Source organism: Nyctereutes procyonoides, unplaced genomic scaffold, assembly GCF_905146905.1.
Source record: "Nyctereutes procyonoides isolate TBG_1078 unplaced genomic scaffold, NYPRO_anot_genome, whole genome shotgun sequence".
In the NCBI taxonomy this organism is placed as follows: domain Eukaryota; kingdom Metazoa; phylum Chordata; class Mammalia; order Carnivora; family Canidae; genus Nyctereutes; species Nyctereutes procyonoides.
The window spans coordinates 18377501-18390604 of NW_026575024.1; the positions used below are offsets into that span (position 1 = coordinate 18377501).

The window sequence follows — 13104 nt, forward strand, 5'->3', positions numbered from 1 at the left end:
TGAGATTTTCCTCCTCCATTCAATGTGGAGGAAGGGAGAAGACACTTGGATTAATTTGTTTAAGCTTGTTTTCATCTTTAATTTTTTTATTTTTTAATATGTAGAACTTAAACATGCTTCCAAAAGTCAAATCTTTATCAAAAGGTACTTTCAGAGAAGTATTATGCATTTTTTGTATCCCTTCCAATCCATTCCCTCCACCTATCCCTTATGATAACCATTGTTTTTTAGTTTATCCTTCCTTTGATTCTTTTTATTTATTTAAATAATTTAATTAATTTATTTTTTAGAGGGAGAAAGGAAGAATTTTTTTTTCTTTTTTTAAGATTTATTTATTTGAGAGGGAGAGAGCTTGTGAACATGGTAGGGAGGGACAGAGGGAAAGCCTTAAGCAGACTCTCTGTTGAGTGTGGAGCCTGGCAAGGGGCTTGGTCCCAGGACCTAGAGATCATGACCTGACCTGAAATCAAGGGTCAGCTGCTTAACTGACAGAACCATCCAGGCGCCCTGGGAGAGAGAGAATCTTAAGCAGGCTCCACTCCCGACGCCGGGCTCCATCTCACAACCCTGAGATCATGACCTGAGCTGAAATTGAGTCAGACACTTAACCAACCAAGCCACCCAGGTGCCCTTCTTTTATTTTATTTTATTTTATTTTATTTTATTTTATTTTATTTTATTTTATTTATTTATTTATTTATTTATATTTTTTCGGGTGCCCTTCTTTTAAAAATACAAATAGGTATATGCATGTTTTCTTATTTTCCCTTTATTCTTCCACAAAACATAGCATGATACACCCTTTTGCACTTAGCTTTTCATACTTGGTAGTGTATCTTAGAAATCATCCCACATCAGTGTGGAGGTTCTTAATTGTTTTTATAGCTGTATAGTACTCCCCTGTAGGTATCTGAATTTGTTGACTTTGTTTCATCATGTAGATAGTTTTTCTTAATTTGCAATTACCAAATGATGCTGCAGTGACTAACCTCACTTGTATATATTTTCATACTGTTGGAGGTCTATCTTTAGAGTATATTCCTCTAAATGGAATTGCTAGATCAAGGGGTGTATACATACATAGTTTTGTTACATGTTATTTGACTACTGTTTTTTGTGGGTTTGTTTTTTTTTTTTTTGAGATTTTATTTTTTTATTCATGAGAGACACAGAGAGAGGCAGAGACATAGGCAGAGGGAGAAGCAGGCTCCCTTGCAGGGATCCTGATTCAGGACTAGATCCCAGGACCCAGGGATCATGACCTGAGCCAATGGCAGGTATTGAACCACTGAGCCACCCAAGTGTCCCTTGACCACTATTTTTTAAGAACCTGGGGCTTCACAGAGCAAAAAAGTATCCATGGACCAAATCCATCTATAGAAAGAGCAGTTTGGAGGTTGTCTTCATTTGATAAAACTCTCAATCATAAAGTTTACAAAAGTTATTCCAAAGAAGGAGAAAACACATCTCACCTAATCTTCCTAGAGAATGAATTTGGTGATATTTTCTTGTGTCCTATCTGAAAATCCCATTTATAAGCTTACAAAGAATCTTTTCTTCCTGATATTTGTCTTTATCAGAGGAACTCTAAGAAGAATTTTTGGACCTCAAACTTGATTCTGTTGCCAAAGATAACCTACAGAAAATCACTTTGAAAATTCCCCAGCTAGAGTATCTTCTTACTTACCCACATAGGCAAGCAGGTTTTACCAGTCATTTTCCTATTTTACCAACATATATTTGAGAAGATGTTCCCTCTGCTCCACACTGGCCCCAGCTTCTGGCCAGGAAAATCTTGTAGTGTTCTAGGCTTTACTTTGGAAGTGCCTCAGTGACTCTCCCTTATACTCATTGCTTAATGTGATTCTGAAAAATGGAAGACAAAGAATATATATATATATATATATATATATATATACACACACACACACACACACACATATATACATATATACACACACGTGTATATATATATTATGTCTTGTAGTAAAGATTCATATATAGAGGAGGTTCTGGTTCTTTGTGACGAGCTTGGTTCAGGTTTGACTTGGAGGTGAGTTGAGTAGTTCTGAGTGTATATATATAAATATACATATAATGAAGATTAAGCATATGGACAAAGTTTTCTAATATAGTGAAGTTATATTTAGTAGATGGATAAATTTCAGTTGTTGGGAGAAATATATATATATATATATATATATATATATATATTTCAGATTTTATAGAAGATTAAACGGAGCCCTGAGCATGTGATTATTATGGTGATTCTTAGTATATTAATCAGCTATCTTTAAATTTGTGTCCAAAAAATTAAGCACAAACCTTCTTCTGTTAAGAGATCCTATTTAAAAAAACCATCAACAGCTATAGATTTGTAGATTTATTTTTCTGTATTTGGGTCGTTGGAATATTTGATTGTTAATTCTTTTGGTCATTATTTTGAGACTCAAGTAACATTAAAGGAGATTTGAAGTTTTTACATTCATTAAAAGGGAGACTGGGGTTAAAAAAAAATAGGAGAAAACATGATATGGTGTTAAAAGTAACAGACTGTGAGTCAGATGAGCTGAGTGTGGGCCTCTGCTCCTGTTCTGCTGCTGACTTTGAGACCTTTGCTGCTTTTAAACCTACTTCTTCATCTGGAATATGAGGTTCATCTGTCTGCCCTGAATCCCTGGTGGGATTCTGGTTGTTAACAGTGAAATGATACAAAGAACATGCAAGTGCTTTATAGAATATAAATTGCTCTACAGTTTTCTTAGTGAGGAGCTGTATAATATGAGATAAATATTCCTACAAAAATTTAGCATCTTTATAAACTGTTTCACCGTGTCTCCTGTCCTCAACTGATAAGTAGAACCTTTGCTTTTTCCTCTGTATTTGAGAATACAAGTCCCTTATTAAAATTATAGTCCTCTAAAATGGCAAGATCCCTTGAATCTCATTTCCTCAAGTTGGACCAAAATAATTTTCATAAAGAACTTCCTTGATAGGTAGGCAAGCCAGTCTTCAGTCCAAAGAATCAAGGATATGCTGTTTGTGTTGACCTGATTGAAGGTCCATGAGTAGTGAAGTGTGTTCAAGAGAGAGGCAGGCCAGTTTCAGCAGTTAGCGCTGGTTGGTATTCCTAACAAAAGTTCATCATGCTGGGTCTCCCTTCTCTAAATAAGGTCATCTGTTTTCCTGTCTTTCTGTACACCTTCCGATAACTCACCTGTTAGAAAATGCTAGTAATTTTGGCTCTTTGCTCATCTTCCGTATTCTGTCCCTTGTTCAGACTTACTGGTTGCATATCTGCTGGATTTTTTTTTTTAAGATTTTATTTATTCATTCATGAAAGACACACACACACAGAGAGACAGAGAGAGAGGCAGAGACATAGGCAGAGGGAAAAGCACGCTCCATGCAGGAAGCCCAACATGGGACTCGATCCCAGGACTTAAATATCACGTCCTGAGCCAAAGGCATATGCTCAACTGCTGAGCCAGCCAGGTGTCCCTATCTGCTGGAGTTTTAAATGATTTTCACCTTTGAGTTTTCATTGATTGTATTTAGCCTGGGTCTTCGTTCCCTCCTATCTGGGCTTGCCATCTGGCCTTTGTCACACAGAATGAAGTCAAAACTGTATGGCTTGGTATATACCAATTTCTTTGTGGCTCCATTACTTAGTGCTTCTGTCCACTTACCTTGTCATCCAACCATGCAGACTATCCTTTAATAAATGTGCACTTAATGTACTTCCATTCCCCAAGAATGCCAGGGTGGTTGAGCTTGCCTTGGGTTCAGATCCTTTCTTCACCATTTACTAGCCATATTACCCTGAAAATCTAACTGACCCTCACTGTGCCTCCTGATAAAATGAGGATAGTAATACTATCTGCCTTATAAGATTGATGTGAAGACTAAATGAGGTAATCCATGTGAGAGACTTGGAGAGCTAAGCCTGTATGTAGTATGTGCTATATAACTAGTAGCTATAATGATTATTACTACTACTGTTATAATTACTATTCCATGTACATCCCTGCTCAGTTGTATTTTCCCAAATCTCCCCAGTGGTGAGTGATCTTGATGCATCCATCTATTCAGTAAGTATTTATTGGATATTTACTACGTATAAGGCATAAAATTACTTACTGTGAGGAATGCAAACTTTAATCAAGTACATAGTATCCTCTAGGAACTTAGAATCTAGTAGGAGAGATCAGAGAAGTGTAAAGTACTCATCCACTCGCAAATGTTTATGGAGCAGCTACATAGGATCCAGGCACTGTGGTTCCAAGACTGACATTATAATTAGTGCCTAACTTTGGCGAAAGATCAGAGTTTGAGTACCATAAGCAAAGCACAGCTGAGGTGCTTTGGGAACATAGAAAAGAGACTTTATCAGCTAGGAGGGTCAAGAAAAGCTTCTTAGAGATGTTGCCATCTTAGCAGATGGATAGCCTTTGCCTATCTTCACCTCTCTCAGGAGGCATTAGACTACTACCCTGGCTATGGCTCTAGGTGGCCTGTAAGGTTTTCATAACTATAACCTTGTCAAGGGCAGGGACAGTATTGTTTTCATTTTTGAGTTCCTAGTACTTAACTCCAAGTCTTATATAGAATATTTTCAGTAGAGGATGGTGACAGATTATAGAGATGTCTCTTCTCATGTAACTTAAAAGGGAGATTGAAATTTATTGATTCTTAATATCTAGCAATTAAACTTACTAGACAAGACATTTATGTAAACCAAAAGTAAGGTTTTTGGAGATGTTAATATTATTTTATTTCTTACCACATTAATCATAGCCATAGTAGCCATAGTAGCCATGATAGGAACGTAAAAAAAGTGAATTCTGCATCAAGCCATGTAGATATTTCTTCCCATATTTCTGTGTAGTTCTGGGAAGACTCTTGTAGATTCCCCATTAAAGCCTACCCTAGGACAAGAATTCCAGGATGTGCTATCATAACTTTGATCATGTGAGAACTCTTAGTTTTTAAAACTGCCCAAGAGTTTTAATTCTGAATTTCTCCTTGTAGCAAGGAGCAAGGACCAACCCCAGTGGAGAGAAAGAAGAAAGGAAAGAGGAAAAGTGAAACCACAGTGGAGAGTTTAGAGCTGGATCAGGGCCTGCCGAACTCATCCCTGCGGAGTCCTGAGGAGTCCACTGAGTCTGCAGACAGCCAGGTACAGCTGTGACCGGGAGCCCTGCTGGAAGTTATGGCTCGGGTCCTGTTGCCTTGCCCTTCTCTCTCCATCTCTAGCCCACACTCCTTATGCACAGCCCTGGGCTGGCCTTTCACTGTTGGGTGGGTGAGCACCAAAGATCACAGGCTTTTTCCCCTAGCATCCTAATCCTTACACTAATGATCTCCCAAGGTTTTTTAGTGGTGTTCGCTTCCTTCTTGGGAAATAGCATGATATTATTAGGCTGCAGAAAGAATGAATATGGAAAATGGAATTGTGGGGCACTCTGGGTAAGGCTTGGGGGGCCTGACTTGCCATGTAGGTAATGCTTTTAGGGCTCAGAGTGCTGAACAAGTTTGCATAAGGACATTTTCATAATCCCAGATGCTGGAAAAGTCAGGGATGTATGTATTCATTTTGCCAAAATAGCTAAGGAAGTATGGCCAAATATGGAAACAAGGAGTTTCTCACCTGAGTGAGATTTCTAGAACTATTCCTAAGTGAGCCCATGACATTGGTAGGGATTTTTTCCTAAGTTGAGGCAACCTGTCTTGGATAGGAGTTCTGATATTTGAAAGTGTTATTTCCTCTGATAGTCACAACAGTTTCTCTGGGCTATGCTGCTGCAAAGGATCGTGTAAAATCATCTAACTGCTGTACTTTCACGTATCCTCTGAACCCTCAGAGATTCCTAGGAAGGGTGTTATTGTTGGAAGGTGTTCACTTCTAATGTCACAGTGGTAATAAGCAGTAGTGTCTAGGTGTCAGAGCAGAGACACCCCCCTCACTGCCTTTTAACTCAGGCTAGTAACTGTCAGGTGTCCTGATGGGCAGAGCAGGAGGTATGTCGGACTGATGGGAGTTAGCTGGGGTTTGAGTGTTTCCAGGATGATGATCTGTACATGGGGTTGGGGGGCAGATTTTCGTATGTGATCCCTCATGTAAAATTAAATGTCATAGAGGTGACCTAGGGAAAAAATGGTGGGAACACAGAGGTCCAGAACGTATGTTTTTTTAAAATAAGTGAGGTAGTGTTTGGCTTTTGTTTTTGCTTCTTAAGATTGAAGTATTGGAGAAAGAACCAGCTGGTGAATGGTTCCTAGAAGTGTTTCTGCTGCTTGGATATGATGTATACATAAGATGAACCATGTGCTTTCCTGTTTGAGGAAAGCCACTGGGCTGGTTTGTTGTAGAATGTTGTCTTTCTAAAAGGTCACAAGTTACTTAATTATAGATGAGTCCTCAGATGGTGGGTGACTCATGAATCTTGTTTTGTCACACTTAAAGGTGTCTCCTTGCATTTCAAGGAGTGGTATGAGATTCTCAAAGTAAGTCCTATAAAACTAGTATGACTTAGTATTTTAAGAATATATGGTAAGTATGGTGAATTTGACCAAAACCAAAACAATTGTCATATTACCCCAAAATCAGAGCTTCCAGCTGGAAGAGATCTAAAAGATACTGGAGTTTATTTCCTATCCCTGTTGTACTAGAATAGAAGCTGATTCCAGAAGGGAGGAAAAAAGTCACTGTCATTGATGAATAAAACATCTCACTGGATCCTGAGACTATACCTTCTTCTCAGGGCATCTTGGCAATTTGGATCTCCTCCCTCAGCTAGATTTCATTTTGAGTGAATTTAATTCTTAAAAGAGTTGTGTTTTAGGAAGATTTCTTTTGTAAAATAGGAAAGGCCTCCCGTCCATGTTAGTGAGTGTAGATGAGTATATTCTTTCTCATGCAAGCTTTTGCATTTGATTCACACAGCATCTCTCTGATGGGTGTGTTTGCCCTGCAGAAACGACGCTCAGGACGGCAGGTGAAGCGCAGAAAATACAACGAGGACCTGGACTTCAAAGTGGTGGACGATGATGGGGAAACAATCGCTGTTCTTGGAGCTGGCCGAACATCTGCCCTCTCAGCGTCTACGCTGGCTTGGCAGGCAGAGGTACAGTCTTTGGATTAGGATGCCGGCCTAAGTCATTTTGGCCTGCTTGACACACCTGTTCTGTGGCTCTTTGCTGAAGCTGAATTAGGTCATTATAGCCGCTGCTTATAATCTTCATTTGGCTTCCTCTTCCACTTAGGATGAAGTTCATCTCCTGCCATGCCCAGCAGGATTCTCCCATGGCATCACATTTGTTTGGCATAGCAGCGACCCTCTCCCTGCTCCCTGGCCTTGAGTTAGCAGATCTCTCCCACCTCTTGGCCTTCTCCCATATTGTCCCTTTCCTTGTTATGCTCTTCTCCTCATGCATTACATGGCTTGGTTCTCCATCTTTTAAGCTAAGATGACTTCTCCCCAGAGGTCTTTCCTGACTTTTTTGTTTAAAGTAGATCCCTGAAAAAAAAAATAAAGTAGATCCCTGCTCCCTGATCCTAGTGATTCTGAATTTCACTCCTTGTTTGTTTCCTTCATAGCATTGTAACACAACTAATAATTGTGCTCTGATTTCTGATTTCATTTTCTTTGTCTCTCTCATTAGAATATAGAAGTCTGATACATACTAAATAGCCATTCAGTGAATGAAATCACATGCAGTAGTAATTACAGTTGGAACTTGGCATCAATAAATGTGTATTAACAGTCCTTGCAAGGCCAGGTCCTAGGATACAAGGATAAGTGTCAAGGCATGGTTCCTGGCTCTAAGGAGAGGAGGTATATGGCTGTGTAACACTGTGATAAGTGTAGCCTTAGAAGAATGTGCTAGAGGGGTGCCTGGCTGGCTCAGTCTCGGTAGATCATGTGACTTGATCTCGAGGTTGTAGGTTTAAGCACCACGTTGGGTGTAGGGATTAGTTAAAAATAAAATCTTATAGAGGAAGGGGGCCTTCTCAGTGAATCAGTCGGTTAATTGATTTTGTCTTAGGTTATGATCTTAGGGTTGTGAGATCGAGCCCTTTGTTGGGATTCACACTGGGTGTGGGGCTTGCTTAAGATTCCCTCTCTCCTTCTCTGTCTACCCCTCTCCCACTGCTCATGCACTCTTTTTCTCTCTGAAAAAAAAAAAAAAAGAAGAAGAATGTGCTAGATACAGTGGCTACACAGAAGGGGGAATGGATAGGAAGAGAGGAGGTCAGGATTTTAGGAGAGGCATTTCCAACATGAACTAGGCATGATAGACAAGCTCAGCTGGGTATTGGGGGTGATCTGAAGAGTGGTGGGAGATGAGCCCCTAAGTGGCAGGAAGAGTCACATTTTGCAATCCCTAGATATTAGCTAAAGTATTTGGTCTTTATAGTGAAGATCAAACAATGGGGGTGGCATGGGGGCACTGAGTGAGGGTTTAAGCAGAGAAGCAAGATGGCCCTCTTTGTGCTTTAGGGATTTCCATTGGCAGCGGTTTCAAGGGGAAAGAGGGACCTGATACCCAGATGCTAGAAGGAAGAGAGGTAAATGTTAAAAAGGTCTGTGCCAAGGAGCTGACAGAGAAGACATTAGAAGGAAAAGAAGATAGAGGCTGTGCATATAGGAGGAGCATCATTGGCAGCAGCACGTTCTGGGACACAGCCTGGCTGTTGTTATGGAGTCACTGTCGCTGACTTGGCAGAGTTCACGCTCTGCGTGTGTAGCAGAGCACGAATACCTGTCCTTCCTCCCGGGCGCTAGGACAGCTTACTGCAGTGAGAATACTTTATCTGTTTAAACCACCTTGCCTCCAGCTTAAAGCATCCTCACATAATTTCACATATCCTTTCATCCTGAGTTTGCATGGAAAGTAGCTAGGAGCAGGGGTCATGGTCAAGGAACGTCACGGAAGCATCTTGGTCCTGGGATAACCTGGCAGCAGCTGACCAGTGACTAGCATGTAAGAGTTGATTTCGGGTCTCTCTGCCAGGAGTTATCCAGGCAATGAACACAACACTTCGGGTCTCTCTGCCAGGAGTTATCCAGGCAATGAACACAACATTTAATAGGAATAGTGATTTGATGTTCTGTCAATGCAGTACTCTTCAAGCAGAGAGTCAAGGGTAGTCCTTGCAAGACTGCTATGAGGCGATAGGATTCTATTACTCCAGAGCGGTTGTCCTTCCTTGGAGAGGTTATGGTGGGTTTGATAGTTAAAACACTATGGGGGAATTTATTTTCTCCTAGTAGCTATTTAGCCCACCATTAACTATATTTCAGCTGCTGTTATGACTTCTTCCATGGTACCTGAAGGGCAGTGTTAGCTCATCTGATAGAAATAATTCAGGAAATTCTACATATCTTAACAAGGCTCTTTTTATTCTCTTCAGGGAACAACAAAAAGAGCTAATCTGTGGTATAACATAAGATAGAATCTGAATTTGCATTAATTATGCCTTACAAGTTGTTACTAAGGCCAAAAGAAGCCTGATACGGGGTTTGGCAAGCTTGGCGATCTGGCTATCTGGCCCCTGCGCCCCAGGCGGGGGCCTAGCCTGCAGGACAGCTAGGACAGCCTGCAGGGGGCTGAGCAGGTTTCAAAGGCAGTGCTTAGCAGAGCCCTACTAGCTGCTGCTGCACGGTTGCACTTGCATCTGGTTTACATTTGGGACTTCCTGGTGAGGTTTGAACAAAGATTTCCCAGGCTGATGCAGAGTTTGAAAGCCATGAATCTCATCTAGGATTCCAGACAATCCTCAGCGCCCCGTGGCACAGAAAATCAGTTGAGGAAGTTAAGGCTTTTTCTTGTGTCCTTCTCTCGAGGCCCTTTGGCTGGGTGTCTGCCTGCTTGCTGGCTTCGGCTCAGGGCAGAGAAGGGTGTGGAGTCAACACCAAAAAGGCCTGCTGCTCCCCCTTGCGTTTCTGTGCACTGTCTTATTAGCGTGCTGTGTCTGATGCTGTGGCTTCTGGCCCCTGGCCCAGCCCCAGAGTGCAGCCTCAGCATTAGTTACCTAGTGGAGAGTTGCTAAAAACATCTTTATACATGATTCACTGTAGCCCAGGACTGGCAGGGTAGCACCACCCTGCTTTGGAGTATAGGGGACAGTCCCCTGATTGGGATATGGGATTCTGGGGCAGGAAGTAGGTGTCCATCCTGACTGTGATTCTGCTTTCTTATTCTTTGTCAAATGGATGTTAGTGCCTGGAACAGAGACAAACTTTTGTAGTAGTTGTAAATTTCCAGTATATAGATTTTTACAAGGCTGTCTCAGTTCCTGCCTCCTGTGGTTTGTGCAGTTTGTATGATTTTTGCCTTTTAAAACAGAGGACTTTAATTTTAATTAAATTCCCTGAGCCCTCCTGTGCCTCATTCTGTGTCTCTGCAGTCAGCACCTTCTGTTTCGTCTGGCTTTGTGCTGTGCCCGGCAGGCTGAGCCAGGTTGTTTCCTTCCCCAGGAATCCCCTTAGTTCCCCTGAGCTATGGGCAGACTGCTCTGCACTCTAGGGTGATTGCTTCTTAACTCCTATATTAAGTCAAAATTCTTGCCTGATTTTTTTTTCCTAAGTAGTCTCCATGCCCAGCATGGAGCCCAACATGGGATTTGAACTCATGACCCTGAGATTAAGACCTGAGCTGAGATCATGAGTTGGATGCCTAACTGACCAGGTGCCTCTCACCTCGCCTGATTTTTTAAAAAATGTGGCTGCACACTACCTATTTACCCTCATTTATTTCCCTTCCTCATTCAATGTAATGCTTTTGTTCTACCAAGACTGTTTACTTAGTATTCTTAGTATACTTAGTACAGTATATGCATCCTTTTTTCCTGTGGACTCATTCTTTAATCCTTGGGTTCACTTCAGCTTCTTGTCTTCTTATAAGAAGACTTCTTGTCTTCTTATAAACCACCATTCCTTAGGTCCCCACTAAAACCTCATCTGTTCTGTGAAATCCAAGTTGTTCTTGCTTTCTGCATGTTTGTGGACTTAGAATTACTGTCATGCCAATTAGAATTAACCCTGAGACATTTCTAAGAAAAATGTTTTATGTTGCTTTCCCTGCGTGAACATAAGCCCCTAAGACTGACCATCTTGTTTGATGCTACTTTTGTGCCCTCCATGGCACTCAGTCAATATTTGATTAGTTGAAAAGTGATTTGCTTCCTGCTAGAGCCTCTCCTTTTTGCCCACCTAAATAGAAATAAATCAGGTGGTTGGTTGAGGTTGGGGGCGACTTGGGTTGAAAATTTTTGAAATTTTCCCTAAGAAGAAAAGTTTAAATTATATGAGTCTCTGACATGAAAGAGAATGAATTAAAATGGCCTTCTTTGAAGGATAATTTGAGAAAATTCCAAGTAGCTGAGAACAGATGGTTGTTATGGAAGTGTGTTTGGCAAGCAGATTTAGTTTATATCTGTGTGTATCTGTATACACTGAGTGTTTATACACACATGATCGTGCTTATGCACAATCTCTGTTTAGTAAAGTCCTGATTTTCTAGTTTCCTTCCTACTTTGATGTGTATTTTGGACATGCTATTTCCTTTTCCTTTTATTAGGGTAAAACCTGCTCTCAGTATTTTCATGATAACCACTGATTTTTTTTTTTTTTAAGGAGTTAGTGTTCATCCTCCTTTCTTTAACCAGTACGAAAAGATAACTTGAAATTTTATTTCAAATTCCTTAATTTTTACTTGGGAATCTTCTACGGTGAAGAATGTTTGAAGCCCCCCATCCTTTTATTACTTAAAGTTCTGTCCTTTCTTGTTCATGTGTTAACTTTTCCTTGGATTTGGCTGGTCCTAGTTAAAAACTCCGAATAGCCTTCTGAATCCTACCACTACAAACCATCTTTTTCTATTCTTCATGGTAAATGAATAAGAATGTTTGAAATAATTTGATAGTGAGGAAGAGATAATTGTTCCTTTTAGCATGTTTGTACATGTATGAATGCTCCCTGGCTAGTCTGGGTTGTACATGCTTGGGAGTGAATGGGTACGAAAGGTAGCAATTATGAAAGTTTGATGCTGGTTAACAGAGATCTAACTTGGTGCCCTATCTTCTGTGTTCCCATAACACTTGCTTTATGCTATTATAATAATGTTGCATTGCAAAATCTTGTAACATTATTTATTCAAAAATGCTTATTGAGCATCTACTACATGCCAAGGACTCTTTCTTGCTGGAGATAACCTCAGGGAACAAAAGAGACAAAAATCCCCACTCTCACAAAGGGAGCCACAACAAATGGAGAGGAAGCCTGCAAAACCATGCAAGTGCTCTCTCCCTCACATTTGCTGCATTTTGAATCTCGTAGGATAGGAGGCCAAAGAGTGAAGCTCAGAGCTTCCAAAAGGTGGAAATAACTAGGGAGAGGCTGGGAATAAACCAAAAAATAATAAAATTTGTGCAGTTTTTCATAGTAGTAAGTGCTATGAACAAAAATCAGAAGAGGAGTAATATGGAATTGATGGAATGAGGGTTGCACTTATAAATAGAGGTGTCTGTTTTGGCCTCACAAAGGTAACATTTGAGCAATTGAAGAAAGTAAAGGAGCAAGGGAGTCATGAGTGAGAGAAAGATCTTTGATTTCACTCTGAGTTAATAGAGAAGCCTTTTAAGCAGTTTAAGCCAAAAGAGGGACATAATAAAAAGGGCCATTCTGAAAGTTGTATTACAGTTAGACTAGTTGAGCAGGAGTGGAAGCAGGGAGACTAGGTAGCAGGCTTTTGGGAATTATCTGGGTGAGAAATGAAGATGGTTTTAGACCAGGGTAGAAGAGGTGATGAGAAACTGATGGATTCTGGACAAATTTTGAAAATAGAGCCTACATGATTTCTTGGCTAATCAGACGTGGTATGTGGAAAGAAAAGAGGAGTCAAGGATTACTCAAAGATTTTTGGTTTGAACACCAAGAAGGGTAGAGTTCCCTGTCACTCAGTTGGGAGAAAACTGCAGGATAAGAGGAGTTTACTTGTAGGCATTAAGTGTAAAATAGTTCTGAGGTAATCAAGTGAAGATGGCAAGTCACAAGTAGATTTATGAGTCTGTGAATTAAGAGGAGGTTCTGAGCTGGA

At 40.5% G+C, this 13104-nt stretch overlaps 1 protein-coding gene across 4 annotated transcripts in view; it reads left to right on the forward strand.

Moving 5' to 3' along the window:
- Positions 1–13104, forward strand: part of CHD6 (chromodomain helicase DNA binding protein 6) — a 203486-nt gene that overhangs the window by 80692 nt on the left and 109690 nt on the right. For all 4 annotated transcript variants that reach the window (XM_055346281.1, XM_055346261.1, XM_055346291.1 and 1 more), the window contains 2 exons: positions 5032–5179; positions 6978–7127. In XM_055346281.1, coding sequence (XP_055202256.1) covers positions 5032–5179; positions 6978–7127 — 298 coding nt within the window. The remainder of the gene's footprint in view (positions 1–5031; positions 5180–6977; positions 7128–13104) is intronic.